Genomic DNA, 19390 nt, shown 5'->3' with positions numbered 1-19390 from the left:
TGAAACTTTTGACGCAAGTCAAAGGATTTAAGATTGCTGCAGAGGGTCCTCTGGAGAAAAATTGCGGCTTCTAGTGAACATGCCTCAGTGTTGCGAACCGTTCATCAAAACACCAAAACTGCGAGGGGCAGCGCTGGGACCCCGCGATTCAGTCATTGCTCATTTATCTAGAGCTACGTAGGCGGAAGACCGATGACCGCGCTCGGAGATCGGTGAGATTGTTTACGTAAGGTCTCACTGTCCAGGGAGAGATTATGCGGGGATTATTACTAAAGTGACTGGGACAAGTCCCCTTCTGAATCGCGTCATCTTCCATGCAAACCCCACGATAGTTGCAATGTCTTCCGAGGCATTAGGATGTGATGATGTTTCAAATATCTAGAGCTTGTTGCCCATATTCACATGAACCGCCTTGATCTGGCTGTACGCCTCAAGTCCAGCTTCACCAAGCTCCCGCCCGATACCGCTCTGCTTCACGCCGCCAAAAGGGACCCTAGGATCACAGTCCTGTGTGCTATTCACCCAAACCATGCCCGCCTCGATTTCAGCAGCCACGCGATGCGCCTTTTCCAAGTTCGTCGTGAAGACTGCGGCGCCGAGGCCATAGACGCTGGCATTGGCAATCTCCACCGCCTCGGCCTCATCGCTAAACTTTTGAATCACGACGACGGGGCCGAAGATTTCCTCGCGCCAGATCTTCATGTTGCTCTTCACATCCGTGAAAACAGTCGGCGCGACGTAGTACCCCTTATCGCCCAGATGTGCAGGCCTTTCGCCGCCCGTCTTGATTGTAGCGCCCCCGTCGCGACCGATTTGGAAGTAGGACATGATGCGGTCGTATTGTTGCTTCGAGACTTGCGGGCCCTGGTAAGTCTCGGCATCCCACTGGTTACCGACTTTACTCGTCTTGTGGACCTCGTCAATGAATTTCGCAACAAAGTTATCGTAAATGTCCTGCTGTACCAAAATCCGCGACGTGGCTGTGCAGATTTGCCCTTGGTTGGACATGATGCCCATGTGCGACCACCGAACTGCCTGCTCGAGATCCGCGTCGTTGAAGACCAACAAAGGGGATTTGCCGCCCGTCTCAAGGGTAATGTTCTTTAGTGTGGCCGAAGCCATCTTCATAATGTTGGTTGCAGTCGCTGTTGATCCCGTGAACGCGACCTTGTCGACCAATTGGTGGGAGACGAGGGCTGCGCCGGCATCTTTACCCAGACCATTGATGAAGTTCACGACGCCTGGTGGGAAGCCGGCCTCCTTGATGAGACGGCCAAAGACGAGAATGCTAAGGGGTGTCTGTTCAGCGGCCTTGAGAACAACGGTGTTGCCGCAGGCTAGCGCAGGTCCGAGCTTCCATCTGTGTTGCGGTTGACAAGTCAGCAGAGTGCACTCGAGCCTCTCATGGCAGGAACTGTCTTACGTTGCCATTGAAATTGGGTAGTTCCATGGAATGATTTGACCTACAACCCCAACGGGTTGGCGGACGGTGTAGGCGAACTTGTTTGGCAGGCTGATGGTCTGGCCAAAGATCTTGTCGCACCAGCCGCTGTAGTAGCGGATAACTCCGACGGCCTCGACCATGTCGTTTGTCAATGCCTCTTGATATGTCTTGCCTGTATGTGTAGATTGTCACAATTGTGATCGACTAGCTGTTGACTTGGGGCCAGGTGGAAGGCCTGAGGATTTCTTACCGTTATCCCAAGCGTCGATGGTTGCGAGCAATTCCTTATTCGACTCCATCAAGTCCGCAAGACGGGCCATGAGAATGCCTCTGTCTGAGGCCGACAGCTCTTTCCATGAGGGATTCTTCAGTGCCGCAGCGGCGGCCTTGACGGCTTTGTCGACATCTTCTTCAGTGGCTGCGTGAACTCGTGCGATTTCTTCTTCGGTTCTAAATACCAGTAGAAGGTGAGCAAGTCGTTCCACTCAAAGGAAAGTAAGCAATCGGAAGTCTACTACTCACGCTGGATCAATAGCAGGAATGGTCTGTCCGGAGGATGAGGGAACGAATTCGTTGTTGATGAAGAGGCCGGTTGGCTGGGTCCACTTCTGGCCGTTAGGCGCAGTCAACTCAACGGAAAGCTCTCCCATTCTGTCGGTGAAATGTGAAATGAGACTGAATTGATTTCTCTCGGGAGTTCAGTGAGCCTGATGATGAGTGACAACTTTTTAGGATGAGGTTCTTGAAGCTGATGAGTCTTCAACGTTCAAAAAGACGATTAAAGAATCAATAGAGTAAGCCGCCAAGTTTCTTGAGATACGTTATCAAGCTGAACTATCGTCTGATAAACGCCTGCGACTTCGGCCTCAACGCGTGAGCAGCTTCATTCCGCCCGTGACGCTGTATCTGTTCAGTATCGGCGTGGCCTGCCAGGCGGGGTCCAAGCTACCCCTCCCCCGCAGTGGGGGATAGCTGGAATAAGACAGCGTTTCCGTAAGTCAGTCCTCGGCTGGCCTCCCGGCATGAGCCTCCGAGACTCTCGTCTTCTTTAGATCACGAAGCGACTGAGATCTTCTTACCGATTTGGCATGTTCGACTCTTTTGGATCTCACTTGGAATTAGTCATGGCAGAGTGGTGGAGCTCAGAGTGATCGGGGAGACCTTCCTTATAGAATCTAGGTCTCATAATGAGGGGGCCGCAGTGAGTTTTAGGAGAGGAAACGGAGGATGAGGGGCTGAATCTCCACTAATATCTTGCGATTCAGAGAGCTTGTTCACTTGTTTAGGCACTCATCCCTCAGTTCGAAACTAAATCGGTCTTCTAGCCCTCACCAGAGGATTGAGATAAGAAGTCCGGCTTAACGGAATGGATCGAAGGGCGATGGCAGAACGCCCTTTTAGGCCGGTGGCGCGTGAAGTAACCCATGACGTTCACTTGATGATTCGATTTGAGACTCTGTAAGATAGAAAACTCATTTCATTCATGATTTATGTTTCGCGAGTTATGGCCGCCCATCAAGTGCTCATAGCTTAAGCTCACTGTGCTGAACCTCGGGGGCTTCCCAAGACACAGCCTTGGGGATCTCTTCCTCCAAACTCTCACCCGCTGGTGCCCACCCCAGTACCTTCTTGCCCCTAAGTGCCTCGCTACGAGCATTGGTTCCAAAGAGCACCGTTCCGTGAGGCAGCACCCTGTTTGCTTCTTCGGGGCCAACTTCCTCCACTTCATCCTTGGAAATGAGACCCTTCTTCGCAGCGGCGGACGCAACCAATTTTGAGATATCGCCAAACGGCTGTGAATCGAACCAATTAGCCGATGGAAAGGAAGGGGGATAAGGGACCCAGAGTCATCTTCACTCACAATTTCACCAACACCAGTGAGATACAATCCGTTCTCGTTCCAAACCTCATTCTCGCCCTTTCCCCCCGCTGCCCGCTCAACAAGCTGGGCAATTAGCTGCGCAATGTCCTCAACGTGCACATTTCCCCAGCGGCTCAGGCCCTTGCCAACCTGCACCCCGTGGCCCCGGTCCAGCGTGGCTTTCGCCAGCGATGGGGTCTGTACGCTCCGCTGGTTGACGGGGCCGAGACCCCGGCCATAGATGATAGGCGGGAACACCAGCGCCGTGTTGACTTTTGGCTCGCCGGCGGCGACCTTGAGGAGGTAGTTATCGACGGTGCGGCTTGGGTACTTTTGGATGAAGGAGCGGAGGTCGGCGATGCCAGTAAGGTCGTTAAAAACGAGGTCACTCGCTGAGCCTGGGCTGCGAGACTTGTCGGCGAGTTCTGCTGCGGCGAGAGCGCTGGCGCCGGAGATTTGGATCCAGTGCGCTGCGTCAGGATATTAGCACGAATGACAACGCTGATGGTGTGAAAAAGCCAGGGAAATTCTACATGGTCTTACCTGGCTTCTGCTCTGCCGATTTGGACGACAAAGCCTTATGGATGGTCTCAACGCTCTTCAAATGGCCAGATGCGGCCAGATCTGGCGCGGGGTGTTAGCGAATTCGACAAATGATACCAATGGATGGGAGAAGTGCCGAAACGTACGGACAACGACATCGGCATTAGAAGCCTCCCGGGTGATGGTTTCGACATCATCCAGGTCGCCCAAGACGATCTCGACCTTGCTAACGGCGCTAGTAATGATCTTGCCCTTTGCACTGTCGCGAACTAGCGCTCTCACAGCGTATTCGGGGTGCGATTTGACCAACAGTGAGAGGACGCTGCCTCCAATGTAGCCCGTCGCTCCAGTCCTAGGGCGTTTCTGTGAGCACGGAGCACTTACACGGCGCCTGTCACCGCTGAGCATCGGTTGACTTACAGGAAGATGTTGACCATTGTGTCAGAATGCTGCTATTTTGTGTTCTGGAATCTTTCTGGTGGGTTCTGAAGGTGGACGAAGAAGAGTTGGCACTGTCTATAGGGACTTTGAAGATTCGAGGAGTTATCGACTGAAAGTTTATAAAGCGCATTCAACCAGCTCGCGCTGGCCTTCCAAACAGGGGTTGAAGCTTGGAACAGATTACCAATCTCTGCCCGTGGACGAGAGCTGTGAAGCTGCCAAGCTGCCCACGAATTACACAATGCGCTACTCCATCTCGTCACTCCAGCTTTTTTTCATCATCGACACCAATTGCCAATTGGCGAAGCTATCTTGACTCCAGACGACCCACCGAAGGGCGTGCTTATGTATGATTCTATCTTCGAGAACGGTCCTTTGTGTATTTTGCTTATAGATCAATCGTTTTATCCTTGTTCAAGGCATGTCCTTGACAATGCTTGAGCCTATGATAGCCGCCTGAATACCCCTTCCAGTACTTCGAGGAAAATATCGGCTACAAATCGTTAGTCAGTCTCCATTCATACAAGGATTGTCGAGTCTCTGGGTAAAAACTTACCATGATGCTTCTCAAACACCAACATCGGCCGCAATCGGATAGCTGCATCACCGCTACCGCCCATATTCACTCCATTTGACTTAGCCAGGGCTAAGACCTCTTCCCTCCGCGGACAATCCCACGCAATAAACGTCCCGCGATCCTTACCACGAAGGTTCAACACATGTTGCGGGTACTTACCCGCCAGCGCCTCCAGCTCCCCGTACAGATACCCGCCGACCCGCGCCGTATGCTCAACCAATCCGTGCTTCTCAATCTCTCCGTAAATCGCCTTGAACAGCAGCGCACGTACGGGATCACCCATCCAAGTATTCAACTGCCGGTAGGGCTTGTCGGGTCGTAGGCCGGCGTCGCCAAAATAGAAACCTGCCGCCTGTGCCTTTTTCGAGAAAGTGACCATGTCTGGCGGAGACGGGAGGTCCCAATGCTCGTTGGCCCAGAATTTGCCTGTGGCTCCAACACCTGTTTGAACTTCATCGACGATCATTAACACGCCTTTACGCTTGGTAAGCTATCGAAGGCCACGGAAGAAGGCGGGGGACGCGTGGTTGTCGCCGCCCTCGGCCTGTACAGGCTCGATCACCACTGCGGCAACGGTATCGTTGGCCTCGTCCAGTACACGCTCCGTTTCTTCAAGGCACCTCTTCTCCTCAGCAGCATTCTCGGACGCGAATTGGTCGAGAGGGTACTTCAGCTGCGGGAACGGTGCGACAGGCCAGTCAAAAGCTGGCACATCGAGCTTATGAATCGGCTTACTCCTCGTCGTAGACAGACTACCGAAAAGACGGCCGTGGAACCCCTTTGAAAACGACATCATCGAATACTTCTTCGCGCCTGGCGCCTGGTTGAGCATGACAGACTCCAGCTCAGCAGCACTGAAGTCTCTGCCACCCCGGTCGCAGGTCCCCTTCCAGATACAGGCTGCCTTGTATGCCGTCTCGTTTGCGTCCGATCCGGTGGTTGCTGTGAAGACCTGGTCAGGCCTTTCGGGGCGGCTTTCAGGATGCCGGTCTTGAGGAGGTCGGCGTAGTCTGTTGAAGGGAAGCTCCCGAGAGCCAGCCGGCTGGCGATGGCGCGGACCATGGCTGGGCTTATAGAGGCGCGGTTGAGTTCTGGGTTGTTGTACCCGAGAGGGATTGAGGCGATTTAGGCAAATCTACGCATGAATTAGACATGATTAGCTGTGTGCTGGGCTGCGGATGTTGATGAAGATTGTAGCAACACTTACACGTCCAAGAACGTGTTTCCATCGGCATCAACGAAACTTTAGGAGTTACACGTTAGCACCAACGAATTCCTACAAGTAAGGCTCCTAGCATGACAATGCGACTTACTAGTTGCCGGTCGACTTCTCGTAGTCGACCAAGGTGTTTGCACTTCTCGTATCGAAGACTTCCTCCAACTCTGCAAGAACATCCTTTACTTTGGGTCCTGGGAGTGAGGATGTCACGAGCTTCGGCCAGGAAGGCTCGCCCGAGATGATGGCAGCTGCGCGATTGCACGATGCAACCGAGAATGTCCTCACGCCGGCGACGTTTCGAGGACACCGCCGGACAGCGGCAACCAGTGCGAGTGATCTTGGGTGCCTGAATGCCATTGTGACTTTGTGTAGTGCAATTTACGTGTACTGCCAGATTTTCGAGACGGAAGAATGGCGATAAAATAGTCTCATTCTCCAACAAGTAGGTCCAAACATCAACTTACACGCCAGGTGCCACGGACCATCTTGGTTCTCGCGAAGGCATTCCCAATCACAATCTAGAGACAATACTACTCATCCGCTTACACGAAAATAAGATCCCCAAATTTTCTCCTCTGAGCGTCATGTGTCTATCAATACTGTCAAGGTAAAGCCATGACTAAATCTCGAGGCTCATGTTAGTGACCGATCCGGCATTATCCTAGGGGGAGAGACCGGCATCCCATCGGCCTGGCGTCTTCACCCCGTTAGCGCCGATACGTACCGATTCACGTCGCGGAAACCTTCCCAGATGATTTTGGCAGGAACAAAGATTGACTACACTTGGCATCTACGGATAACGACGCCGAATTGTCCACGCATGATGAACAACACCCCTTTCTCCCAGCTGATCAAAGCTATCCCGCCGATATCGATGCATACGTAACGGCGAAGTTGTCTTGTGTCTCCCATTGGCTTCTCTTTAAGTCACGCAAGAGCACGAGAGAATCGACCCATCGGGAACACAAGCCTGATGTGTTTCTCATCCCCTACTGCAATCATCTCCTACGTGCCAAATCCACCCAAACAGCTTTCTCATTGCCCTTGCACTTAGATACCCTGCGTCATTCTCGAGAATGCCTGCCCGTCCGGTCACCAGAGGGTCCAAATCCGGGGTAAAGCCGCCTCGCCCAAAAGGAAAGCCAACAGCGAAGACGAGGGCGACGACCAGCAGCGCCGGCCCAACGAAGAAGGTCCCTCGCTCGAGGACCTTTACAGGCTGCCGCACCTGCAGGAGTCGCCATCTCAAGTGTGACGAGACCCGTCCAGTATGCTCGTCCTGCCGCCGCCTCAATCTTGTCTGCGAGGGTTACGATGGCCAGCTCCTGTGGGTTCCGGACCCCCTGTGCTCCGCCGAGCAGAAGCATGCCCATCGCGGCACATCCTACCGGTACCCGCTTTTTACCGAAAAGGAGAGGAAGACGATGAGTGTCGAGATTGTGACCAGCATGGGGCACCAGTCTGCCGGGGACATCGTTCTTGATCTCGACGAGAAGAGCGTCCACGCCGACGACGCGCATGTAGCTGGCCCGTTTGGCGTGTTCAGGGCCTTTGACGGCTCTACGGATACTGGGTCTTCGCCGTTGCAGCATTCTGTTTCTGAGAGCTCACCTAATACCTCGCCCTCTGATGCCTTGCCAGAGATAATTGTTGGCGAGCTCGATGAAGACATCGAGGAGGTTGTAATTGAGCCTTGGTCTGTTGACGACAACTCGCTGGCCATGGAGCCATACTTCTTGCCTGGGCCGTTTGACAATTTTAGCACCGATGGCATGATCGACAACATGAGCCAGCCGTGGATGCACGGAGAAGGGACGGGAAGTTTGTCTCATATGATGGCAATGGACAACTCCGCTCTGGATCTTCTCTTCTCTCCCTTATCGCCGCGTACACCAGCAATGGCTCATACTGAGCTTGGACTTGCTGATGATACAAATACCCCAGACCGGAACCATGATAGAGAACAGAACCGTACACTGAAACCGACCAGTCCTCTTCCAGATGAGCAGGACCTGTCGATCTCGCGCAAAGCTCCGAGCCCTTTCACTAACAATATGCCGGGTATCGAACCATATTTGCCGTCACATGCCGCTTCCCTCTTACGATACTATAAAACCATGGAATCATCATCGTCGGTCAAGGGTATGAGGATATCACCATGGCAGCTTTGGCTTCTCCCTTGCGCTCTGGAAACCTTTGCCGAACTGTCTCTTTGGAACACCACTTCGCATACCCGACACAGTATCTTGTGTACACTATTAGCAAAAAGTGCTTTTCATATGCACCAATCGTCGAACAAAGGAAGCCAAAAGCCAACAACACAGTGGCAAGATATTGGACAGAACTATCAAAAGAGTGCCCAGTCACATCTTAAGATGGCTTTACAGGGCGAGTCTGATCAGGCAAGTCAGGCCAAGTACAACGAGATACTTATGGCCATTCTTGCTACAGCCATGGTATCGGTAACTCCGCCTTGATCTAACGCTACCTTCTGAACTCTACTAACGTTCTTCAGGTCCTATACAACGGTTCTCGTGCAGTAAAGATCTTCCTCCTTGACGCCGAACGCCTCATCCGCCTCCGCGGCCTCGCGATGCCCAAATCCTTCAACATCCGTGTCCTACATCACGTCTATACACACCTCCGTGTCATCGCAGAGAGCACAGACATTGCCATAGACTCTGCGAAATCCCAAGCGCAGGCAGCAACCGAGATGGCGGTCTCGCTACGCAAGTTCCGTATTGCAGAAGACTCTCTAGGCGCCGACCTCGACCTGTCGCGGGAGAAGCCCGCAGAGGTCGGCTATGCGGATATCCATCTCGATGTTTCTGGACATTGGCCCGTGACGATGTATCCAGAGATCTATGGTGTACCAGAGTCGCTGATGACGCTGCTATCGCAAACCATTAGCTTCGCCAATGAAAAGACGAAGTTGGAGGCCATGGCCATGTACGATCACCGCATTTCCATGGCCTTGTCACGGCACATCAAACAGCTAGAGCAGAATATCTGGTCCTGGTCGCTCGGCTCATCAGACATGCAGAGCGGACCAAGCCGACCACGAGAACTCGTTACCCAGGAGACGAAGCTCGTGGACCACCCCCTCATCAGATCCCTGACACTTGCAATGCATCAAGCGCTCATCATCTACTTCTACCGTCGCGTCTACAACATGAGTGCAATGGTAATTCAGGACTCCGTACGCAAGACACTGGACTTTATTCAGCCGTGTCTAGAAGAGACAGCGGACGATCACGACTTTGCGACGAGCATCGGTTGGGCAGCATTTATTGCCGCGTGCGAGGCTACGACGCCTGACTTACAAGAGAGGGGCCTCAAAGTGCTTCAGACGATTGATAATAGTGGCGTGATATTTGGCACCGATAAACCTAGTGTTTTGGCTCAGAGTGTGTGGGACAAGAGAACGGAGACAGGTGATTGGACGTTGAGCTGGCCGGATATAATGAAGACTATTCCGAGGTGATGAGGTATATCAGTAGACTTCATGGTTTAGATGATGAACGATGTACAACGACAGCGGTTGAAGATCTCACATATTCGTAAATTCGAGCACCAAACCTTTCTCAGGAGAGTCATACGACTTCGACCATCAACTATCAACCATCAATCCCCATTCCCTGCAGTGCGATCCTTTGTTCCAGGAGGCTTGACCAAACCGCTGCACCGTAAAGCTGCGTCAATGTATTTAACTGGGAGAAGATCTGTGCAGGAGATTCGGCGCGCCGATTTCTGTGACGACCATATCTGAATCATATCGAGGTCTGTCGTGACATTAGGCACATCGTAGGCAGGTGTCTTCAGCATGCAATGTAGAGTATTAGGTCAAAAGTTTAGTTCAATTTATCTTTGTCGGATTGGAAGTCCAATTCGACCGCGAGTAGGGGCAGAGCATGGGTCACCTCGAGGAGGTACACTTAGACCTCGACTACCCACCCAACCTCTGGTTGGAATCTCCCTTTTACTCCCTACGCAGAATCAATCAATACAGAGATATTGATACTTCGTCACCCCCAGGACCCTACGGTTCGAACCAAATTCCCTGTGAAAGGAATACCAACAATCTTCTAGTAAAGCACTCTACGCGACAACCTCAACGCCCGCATCCTTCAATAACTGCGCAAGCTCCTTACGCCTCTCGCCCTCAAGCAGCTTAAATGGCTTGCGCATACCTCCCGTCTTCCACCCGCGCAACTCCATTCCCGTCTTCACAGCCGCGCCGTAGTTGTCGCCAGGTGCCTCGAGAAACTTGCAAATCGGGAAAATCTTGGCCCACAGTTCCCTGCCCTTGGTCAAGTCCTTCTTCTCCGCCAGCGCCTCCCACAGCTGGGAAGATAGCTCGGGGATGATGTTTGTCGCGCCCCACACGGAGCCCTTTGCGCCTGCAGCGAGGCCGTAAAATGTGAGGGTATCCCAACCGTTGAAGGCGGTGACCTTGGACGAAGTGGCTTCGGTGAAGAGCATGTCCGTGAGAGCGGGCGCGTTGCCGGATGTATCCTTGAGATGCGTGACGCCAACTTCGGATAGCGAAGCAATCTCCTCGGGAGAGAGCGAAACGCCGCTGGCGGACGGGATGTTGTAGTACATAATCGGCAACTTTGACTCCTCGTGAATCTCCTTGAGCAGCTCCTTCAACTGCTCCAAGTTGGGCGCATCGTAAAACGGAGGGACAACCATCAGAGCGCTGGCGCCGACGGAGGCAGCGTAGATGGCGTGCTCGACGGTCTTTGCGGTGGACAGGTCGCCGATGCCAGCGACGACGGGGACACGGCCCGCTGCAGAGTCGACGGACTGCTTGACGAGGATTTTGCGCTCTTCGGTGGTGAGGGCTGTGAATTCGCCGGTGCTGCCGCCGGGAACGAGCCCATGGACGCCTGCGGCGATCATGCGCTGGATGTGTGCATCGAGGGCGGCGGTGTCGATTTCTTTTTGGTCGGGGGTGAAGGGGGTGATTAGGGCGACGAGGACGCCTTTGAGGTCGCTGGCTGCCATTTTGAAGGTTTCTTAGTTTCTTGGAATATTTGGGGATTGGAAGTAATCAATGTTGTTGTGCAGCGAACTGCAAATTGAACTTTGCTAAAGAAAGACCAGGCAAGATGTTAGGTATAAGCAGCTTGGATGATACTATGATGGTAATATTCCGAGATCTTGAGCTTCGGATACCAACGTCATATACCTCACAGCTTTCTCGATTTCTCTAATGTAAACCTGTTAAATTGCGACTACCACACGCCGGCTTCTCTTACTTCATACATTGCAGGAAGCTACACGCGCAAACCTTCTAGTAACAATACGAAACGGCCGGAAGCCCTTCCGACACCTACATGTACGACCACTTCGAGCAGGCCTGCCTCTTTTGTCACTGTTTCCCCTCATGATAGCTCTGGAAAAGGGGTGTCAGGATGGCGGGGTAATTCGAATCGAGAGAAGGAGGACGGCACCACGGGGTCAGCTCCGGTCCCGGGGACCCATAATGCCCCGCGGTGAAATTGTCCAGAATCGCTATCTTGGTTGAGATAGCGCGGGGTAGGTCCGGGCGGCAAAGTGGATCCTGTCGCGGAGGCCTTCCTTTCGAAGGCCGGCTTGGCTTGCATTGTTCATGTCCTTCATACCATTACCGGAAGGACCAAGCTACGGACGCAATGGGCAGGGCTGCTTATCGGGATCCAAATCCTGGGCCAGCAATCAGTGGTTTGAGCGTTCCCTTGCATCTCACGGAGTAGGTAGTGGCCACTAGGTTCTCTATTCAGGGTCTTGTGAGAATCAGGGTCTTTGAATTTATGTATGGCAGTTATAGACCCCTGATCAATGATAAGCTCAAGCCAAAAAACGTTCATACAGGACAGAAGATATGCGCGGTAATCAGTTGGCTTTTGCACATGTCACCACACTGTCCACGGTCACATCATCAATGTTGCGATAATTCACTGTGTTGAGCAGCCGCCTAAATGTGTGGTTTGCGGATTAGAGCACGATGTCGTTTCAGGCATGCTACTTCTCAGTAGGCCAGAATTCAAATATTCGACGTTGGTTCTCATACTGAAGCCGCAATTTGTGTGTCTTCAATAACCCCTTGGCGATTCTTAATATGGCTTGATTTGGAGACACCAAATACTCGTGCATACTTAATATTTTACAAGGATTAGTTAAGTTAATCAATCTTGGGAAATGCTAATTCGCTATGCAAATGCTACGAAAACAAACATGTGCCATCTAGAGCTTCGCCAACACCCCGCTACCGTTCAGATATGCTACGTGACCCCTCGAGATTTCAGAAATGGTTCGAGTTCTATTGACATTATGAGTTAGCTGTGATCAGCGGTCTTCGATCAGCGGCTAACGACTTACCCTGCGAGAGCCATAGCAACCTTGAGCTCATACTGGAGGATTTTAAGCGCCAGCTCAACACCTTCTTGCCCGTTGTACTATTATGCTTGTCAGCCACTACGTTCCTTGACACTCGTGAGCAAGGATGTCCAAGCTTACGGCCAACCCCCAAATGGGGATTCTTCCGACAAAGCAATGTGACGCGCCGAGGGCGAGCGCCTTGAAGATGTCGGTGCCCCGACGAATACCACCATCGACCGCAATTGGAATCTTGCCAGCTGCCACCGGTGCGCAGATTCGCAGAGCATCTAGGGTAGCGGGGACACCATCCAACTGCCTGCCACCGTGATTCGAGATGATGACACCGTCGAGGCCGTGTCGGATTGCAAGGGCGACGTCGTCGGGGGTGTAGACTATTAGGGAAATCCGTCAGCAAGCTTCAATTCATCAGAAGGTGCGAGTAGTATAGGCAACTTACCACCCTTAAGCCATAGTTGGAGTTTGGTGTGCTTCTTGAGCCAGGGAATCGCCGAGTCCCAGTCAAGCGAAGGGTCTGAATTGTCGCTGTCAGTCATGTATTCGAAGAGAGTGTGCCTGCAAAATGGTTTACCAAAGTCATGTCGGTTTGCTGACTGGCCGTCCTTATCGTCACCGCTCAATTCGCTCTTTCCATCGGACAACAGGTTGGGCCATTCGATGCCTTCGGGTAGACAAAAGTTGTTTCGGTATTCGTTCAGTCGACGGCCTAGCAGCGGGGTATCGACAGAGAGGAAGATGGCTTTGTATCCAGATGCTGTTAAGATTTGTTAACACCTCGACTCCATGCTTGAAAGAGGTATGATCATATGATGTGCCTACCTTCAGCTCTCCTCAGGATTTGCAGAGTGGTTTCTCGGTCCCTGAGCACACACAACTGCATCACGTATGGGTTTCCGGTGCCTTCAGCTGCGACATTCTCCATCGACTCGGTGGCGTAGGAAGAAAGTGCCATGCAGACGTTCATCTTTGCTGCCGCACGCGACGTTCCGAGTTCGCCTTCTGGGTGTGCCATCTTGTGCATCGCAGCGGGACTGAAGCCCAGGGGAAAAGAAACCTGTCAAAAGAGCGTAAGCAGCATTCTAAGGTACCCGATCATGCGATCTACATACCCTGGCTCCGAATATCGAGGTAGACATGTCGATGTTGTCGACATTGACAAGAATACGCGGCATGATCTTGTATCGGTTGTATGCCTCTTCGTTATCTTTCAGTCTGTATGACATTAAGAGTCAGCAATTTCTCGAATACTCTCAAGATGACTTCGGGCGACTGACGTTACGAGGTCCATTGCGCCCTCGTTGTAGTAGTCCCTGTACATCTTGGGGAGCTTCTTGCTGCCCAACACCATCAGATCACGGATGGTGTGGACATCGGGGTCCCATGTTGCGCCGCGGTTCGCCATTTTGAAGACTAGTGAAACTGAGATTATCTTGGTCGGGTGTGCTTTGAGGATCGATTGCACCAACTCGACATGGAATCGGTTTGGGAGAAGACGAAGGGGATAGCTCAGTGTGAAGAAAGACTGCTACGAGTGAGAGCTCGTGGGCTTATGTGTACAAGCCCATCGGAATTGGTCCTGTCAGTGTCAGCCTGGATTGCTGACTTTCCTGCCTCGGCAAGTAGCTCCGCAACCCGAAATCGGGGTCGCAGCTAGCGAACAGGAGGTAGCGAACAGGAGACCAGACTTCAGCCCAACTTTTTGGATCTCGCCATGGAACATGGCATCTGAAGCATTCGTACGTGAAGCTCCCGCCCGCTTTAGGCAAGAAGCTCAGAATCCCCAATCTGGAACACGCTTATCGGTGTGGTTGGGGTGAGTTTGGGGTAGCTCGGGGAAGGTTACCATTTTGCTTCACACCAACACTTAGAACCAATCTGGCTTTCCCGATACGTGCAGTGGTGCACCGATCAATCATTTGAGGTTTGATTCGTGTTGCCTCCAAGTTTACGTGTCTTGTCCCGCGTGATGCGTCTGCAAATTGGGCTATCGAAAGGGGGGTATTTCTCCGGCTGCAGGGATTAGTGTGCATGAGCTCTTGATATGGGACAGGGTGCCAAGATGATCGATTCACGATGTGCACATTCAGCACGTATAGCTCTCCAGAAATTTGGCAGTCATCGCGAACAAGAACGCGGAGGCTACTTTCGGCGAGACCTTACGATCAACGTCACGGAAGCACATCCGATGCTAAGAGGAATCATTTTGAGCAAGTGTGTAGGGATGATAATCCGTCAATCATGCATGCAAAACAGCCCACTTGCCTTGTCCAACTTCTACGATGTCTCTCTAATGCGCCGCTTGAGATTCATCTAGAAGTAGCTCTTCTTCTCTCCAAATTTCGTTGAATTCGTACGTTCAGACATTGACTTGTGCAATATTGTCACCAAGCTTGTCTTTCATCTCTCTAGGAAGAAATGCGTTGTATCAGGGCTTCATCGGCCGTCCGCGTGGCCTCAACTAAGCCAAGCAGCTTCATCGCGCTATCTTCTCCAGTTGCCTCATCTCGTAGAGCTCTTTCTACAACATCATCTACACTTTCGTCCTGGCCTACCTCCCACATCAAGATCGCCAACACTTCACGAACGCAAAACTTCATCGATAACACCTTCAAATCGTCATCAGCCAGTAACTGGATTGACGTCCACGACCCAGCCACAAACAACGTCGTGACACGCGTACCAGAGAGCACGGATGAGGAACTTAAGGCCGCGGTCGAGAGTGCCCAGCGCGCGTTTCCAGGTTGGAAGGCGACGAGCATTCTGAAACGCCAGCAAATCATGTTCAACTTCGTAAACTTGATTCGGAGATATTGAGATCGGCTTGCCGCTTCAATCACGCTTGAACAAGGCAAAACTTTCGCTGATGCGCGAGGCGACGTTCTGCGCGGCTTACAAGTCGCTGAGACGGCGTGTGGCATTACTACACAGATTACTGGCGATGTCCTTGAGGTAGCCAAGGATATGGAGACACGAAGTTATCGCGAGCCTCTTGGTGTTGTTGCTGCTATTTGCCCTTTCAGTAAGATCTAAGCCCTATGTCTTGAGCTACAACATGTTTCATGGATGAGTCTAGTCTGCAGTTCTATCACTGACATATTCATTTTTTGACAGACTTCCCTGCCATGATTCCGCTATGGTCGATTCCAATTGCCACGATTACTGGCAACACTCTGGTTCTCAAACCATCCGAAAGAGATCCCGGCGCCGCTATGATTCTCGCAGAACTAGCCAAGGAAGCTGGCTTCCCAGACGGTGTTATCAACATCATTCACGGCACGCACCGCGCAGTCAACTTCATTCTCGACGAGCCAGCAATCAAGGCTGTCAGCTTTGTCGGTGGCAACAAGGCTGGCGAATACATCTACACTCGTGGATCAGCCAACGGGAAGAGAGTGCAAGCCAATCTTGGCGCGAAAAATCATGCTGTTGTTCTACCCGATAGTAACAAACAACGGACCATCAATGCGATTTCCGGCGCTGCATTTGGTGCAGCGGGTCAGCGGTGCATGGCACTTTCTGCCCTGGTTCTTACTGGTCGTGAAACGCATTCCTGGGTTGACGACCTTGTTGAAAACGCAAAACAGCTCAAGGTTGATGGAGGTTTCGAAGATGGCGCTGACTTGGGCCTCGTAATTAGTCCTCAGAGTCTTGCCCGGATAGAAGCTCTCATCGAGAGTGCGGAACAAGAAGGCGCTAAGATTGTGCTGGATGGCCGCGGCTATCGCCCTGACAAGTATCATAATGGCAACTTCTTGGGTCCGACGATCATTACTGGCGTCAAGCCTCACATGAAGTGCTACAAGGAGGAGATCTTTGGGCCTGTGTTGGTGTGTCTCGAGGCCGAGGCCTTGGCTGAAGTTACTCAACTTGTCAACGACAATCCATCCTTACGGCAATGGTGTCGCTCTTTTTACCAACTCAGGAGCAGCTGCCTCTTGGTTCCAGAAGAATGTTGAGGCTGGACAGCTTGGCATAAACGTTCCGATCCCAGTGCCTCTGCCCATGCTCAGCTTCACAGGAAACAGGGCAAGCATCGCCGGCGGTGGCGTCAACACATTCTACGGCAAGGCTGGTTTGAACTTCTACTTGCAGACAAAAACAGTCACAAGCCTCTGGAAGCTAGAAGATGAGGAGGCTAGTAAGGCAAGCGTGGTGATGCCAACCCAAAACTATACGTGGGCAAAATATGATAGACTCGCTAGATTCATACATGCAGATTCAATAATCACACACGTTCCTACATCCCAATCGAAGACTCGTTATCTCGGTTTTCTGGTGCGTTTGCTCCGGTGGGCATGATACGTAGCATCTGCCTCGAATTCAGCGCTTGAGACTTGCCGCAAAAGTCCAAACCGTCGCAGGCTTGCTAACCGGATACAGCAAAGTTATGATTTTACGTGGTTTAGTATTGTTGGCACCTGTACATACCATCACCAAGTGCTTTCCTAGTCTCTGAGGCAAAATAAAACATTGGTCACCCTCAGCTAAGCTTTCTGGTTCAAATCGAACATCAGTCAGGCTGACTGCTCTGGGTTCGATGTACTTGAGGTCCAATCCACGTAGGTATAGTACTTATGCACTGTTATCATTTTTACAATTGGCCCTCTTGCTTGAAGATTAGAATGACATTCCAAAGGGTCCAGATCCCAGGCTGACATGATCGCCATCAAGGATAAAGCCTGCATTCTTCAGCACTATGGTTCACGCGGTCTCAACGCCACGCGGGAATGCTTTCCACTTCACCTCCACTGCCTATATGTCAATCTTCTGTGACCTTTGTGTTTACCAGAGTCTTGGTAATTACGACTAGAGGTGGCAGCAAGTCTCGAGAACACGCTTCGTATCGTACCTATCAGGCGGGTTCAGGGATATGTCCGGGGAAGCCGATAGTTGCGCGGGGAAATTCACCTTGCCAGAGGCTTGGCTGATTAGGTAGCCTCGAAAGTTTAGGAAAGTAATAACGACAACGCCATCAACGAAACCCCTTAGCCTCCCTTATCAAGCTTAGTGCAAAATAAACCCAGCGTATCTTGAGTTATGCTACGATGAAGCTGATAGCCTCCGGGAAACGTTCCTAACCAATATTCAAACCCGCGCCCTTGGTACTGGGCTGAGTCGTAGTGGGATGCACAAGCCAATGACAGCTTCAATGCTGCGTACCCCATGATGAACTCGTCAGCAGCGTTGCAAAAGTCTACACGGCTCTTGAGTCACTTCTAGCATCCGCATCTTCCCCTTCAGCCTGGCTGAAGTATTTAAATAGCAATCCCCTTGGCGCTGCTGACTTGATGAACTCGGTCCTGAATCAAGACTTCACAACAATCACGACACAGAAACTGTATCACCGCAAACCAGTACCTACTTCGTTTTTACAGGGAGGTTTTACATGGCTTCAGTCCTGTAACTCCATATCAATCACTTGAACGCTGTCGTAACTGACATCTACAAGGCTACAACGTCTAATTCTCCGTCCTACGATAACGAGAAGATGAAGTCCCCAACCGTCGCTGACACCGATGTCGAGCTCCGTCCGATGGAGTCCGTACGCGGAGGCGTGCTGGGTCCCGAGGGGCAACAACACGGCTCGACCCAACGTGGCCTCAAATCTCGACACGCGCAAATGATCGCCTTGGGGGGACAATCGGAACCGGCCTCTTCGTCGGTGTCGGGCAGGGCCTGAACATGGGCGGGCCCCTGTTCCTCCTCATCTCCTACATCAGCATCACTCTTCTTCTCTACGGCGTGGCAACGGCCAGCGGCGAAATGAGCGCTTATCTCCCGGTTCCTGGCTCTTCAGTCGCCTACTACGGTCAACGATTCTTCTCGCGCAGTCTCGGGTTTACACTGGGTTGGGTATACTGGTACATCTTCTCCATCACGGTTCCGGCCGAGATCACTGCAACCTACATCGTCATCAACTACTGGTCACCGCCTCTGCATATTGCGTTCTGGTTGACGCTCATCGGCGCCGTCATGATTGCTCTTAACTGCTTCCCCGTTAAAGTCTATGGAGAGGCCGAGTTCTGGTTTGCCAGCATGAAAGTCTTCGGTATTATCGGTCTACTCATCCTCTCGGTTGTACTCTTCTTTGGTGGCGGTCCCTCGCATCATTTTCTTTGGTTTTCGAACTGGTCCAATCCAGGGCCTGTAAAAGAATACATTGTGACAGGAGACTCTGGGCGTTTGGTGGCTTTCGTCTCGACCACCACCTTTTCCGTGTTTGCGTTCGCGTTTGCGCCGGAACTACTTGTCGTCACAGGTGGAGAGATGGAAAGCCCTCGCCGCAATATTCCAACCGCAATCCGTCGATACTTCTATCGCCTTATCACATTCTACATCCTTGGTGCCCTGGCTGTGGGGATTATTGTCAGCAGCAACAATCCCAACCTCCTCAGTGGCGGCAAAGGCGCAGGCGCTTCCCCTTGGGCAATTGGCATTAGAGAGGCTGGTATCAAGGGCCTCGATAGCGTGGTTAACGTCGTTATCGTCCTGAGTGCTTGGTCTGCAGGCAACTCCTATCTGGTATGCTGTCCACCCCCTTTTCGAGACTCCTCTAACACGCATTGTAGTATCTTGCTAGCCGCGCTCTTTATTCGATGGCCCTTGCTGGCAACGCGCCAAAGATCTTCACCCGCTGTACGAAGTCGGGTGTCCCATACTACGCCACAGCAGCTAGTGCCTCTTTCTCATTGTTGGCGTATCTCAATGTTGCTTCGACTGGTGCAACTGTGTTCAATTGGTTCACCAACTTGATCAACACGGGCGCTTATCAAAGTTGGATTTGCTGCTGTATCATCTACTTCAGGTACCGCAAGGCATCGGATGCGCAGGGCATCACAGACATACCCTTCCGCTCACGCTTTCAACCCTACTCAAGCATGTTCAGCTTGTTCGGCTTCAGTTTACTGCTCCTCATTAACG

The 19390-nt window shown here is 52.0% G+C and overlaps 8 protein-coding genes across 8 annotated transcripts; 3 read left to right on the top strand and 5 right to left on the bottom strand.

The window, feature by feature from the left end:
* Nucleotides 1-287: 287 nt before the first annotated feature.
* BDP81DRAFT_378941 (aldehyde dehydrogenase) lies at nt 288-2192 on the bottom strand. The gene is made up of 4 exons (XM_060586808.1): nt 1967-2192; nt 1695-1894; nt 1424-1616; nt 288-1360 (listed from the first exon to the last, which is right to left on the bottom strand). Exons 1-4 carry the CDS (start codon nt 2092-2094, stop codon nt 379-381), a joined length of 1503 nt encoding a protein of 500 aa, XP_060442383.1. The 5' UTR covers nt 2095-2192; the 3' UTR covers nt 288-378.
* A 775-nt stretch (nt 2193-2967) lies between these two features.
* BDP81DRAFT_408319 (uncharacterized protein) lies at nt 2968-4368 on the bottom strand (the record flags this gene model as incomplete). Its single annotated transcript, XM_060589045.1, has 5 exons — nt 4269-4368; nt 3995-4200; nt 3849-3929; nt 3306-3775; nt 2968-3237 (listed from the first exon to the last, which is right to left on the bottom strand). Exons 1-5 carry the CDS (start codon nt 4283-4285, stop codon nt 2968-2970), a joined length of 1044 nt encoding a protein of 347 aa, XP_060442382.1. The 5' UTR covers nt 4286-4368.
* A 364-nt stretch (nt 4369-4732) lies between these two features.
* On the bottom strand, nt 4733-6442 carry BDP81DRAFT_396516 (4-aminobutyrate aminotransferase; the record flags this gene model as incomplete). The annotated part of the gene is made up of 5 exons (XM_060588198.1): nt 4733-4782; nt 4846-5307; nt 5371-5957; nt 6074-6109; nt 6180-6442. 5 exons carry the CDS (start codon nt 6440-6442, stop codon nt 4733-4735), a joined length of 1398 nt encoding a protein of 465 aa, XP_060442381.1.
* Nucleotides 6443-7161: 719 nt separating this feature from the next.
* BDP81DRAFT_325405 (fungal-specific transcription factor domain-containing protein) lies at nt 7162-9569 on the top strand (the record flags this gene model as incomplete). The annotated part of the gene is made up of 3 exons (XM_060584975.1): nt 7162-7910; nt 8076-8547; nt 8601-9569. 3 exons carry the CDS (start codon nt 7162-7164, stop codon nt 9567-9569), a joined length of 2190 nt encoding a protein of 729 aa, XP_060442380.1.
* A 614-nt stretch (nt 9570-10183) lies between these two features.
* Nucleotides 10184-11095, bottom strand: BDP81DRAFT_325355 (uncharacterized protein; the record flags this gene model as incomplete). The annotated part of the gene is made up of 1 exon (XM_060584968.1): nt 10184-11095. The coding sequence occupies one exon, from the start codon at nt 11093-11095 to the stop codon at nt 10184-10186; it is 912 nt and encodes a 303-aa protein (XP_060442379.1).
* A 1221-nt stretch (nt 11096-12316) lies between these two features.
* Nucleotides 12317-13871, bottom strand: BDP81DRAFT_396513 (FMN-dependent dehydrogenase; the record flags this gene model as incomplete). Its single annotated transcript, XM_060588197.1, has 8 exons — nt 12317-12392; nt 12452-12528; nt 12590-12843; nt 12909-12983; nt 13041-13223; nt 13289-13523; nt 13579-13681; nt 13744-13871. The coding sequence occupies 8 exons, from the start codon at nt 13869-13871 to the stop codon at nt 12317-12319; spliced, it is 1131 nt and encodes a 376-aa protein (XP_060442378.1).
* Nucleotides 13872-15591: 1720 nt separating this feature from the next.
* BDP81DRAFT_451752 (Aldehyde/histidinol dehydrogenase) lies at nt 15592-16694 on the top strand (the record flags this gene model as incomplete). The annotated part of the gene is made up of 3 exons (XM_060592670.1): nt 15592-16296; nt 16415-16607; nt 16672-16694. 3 exons carry the CDS (start codon nt 15592-15594, stop codon nt 16692-16694), a joined length of 921 nt encoding a protein of 306 aa, XP_060442377.1.
* A 1189-nt stretch (nt 16695-17883) lies between these two features.
* BDP81DRAFT_493978 (amino acid permease/ SLC12A domain-containing protein) lies at nt 17884-19390 on the top strand (the record flags this gene model as incomplete). The annotated part of the gene is made up of 2 exons (XM_060595373.1): nt 17884-18991; nt 19039-19390. Coding segments are annotated over exons 1-2 (1192 nt in total), but the record flags the coding sequence as incomplete, so codon positions are not given.

The sequence above is a fragment of the Colletotrichum phormii genome, assembly GCF_030913505.1.
Source record: "Colletotrichum phormii strain CBS 102054 chromosome Unknown BDP81scaffold_16, whole genome shotgun sequence".
NCBI lineage: Eukaryota > Fungi > Ascomycota > Sordariomycetes > Glomerellales > Glomerellaceae > Colletotrichum > Colletotrichum phormii.
The sequence above is the reverse complement of the archived record's forward strand: the minus strand, read 5'-3'. Positions and strand labels throughout refer to the sequence as shown.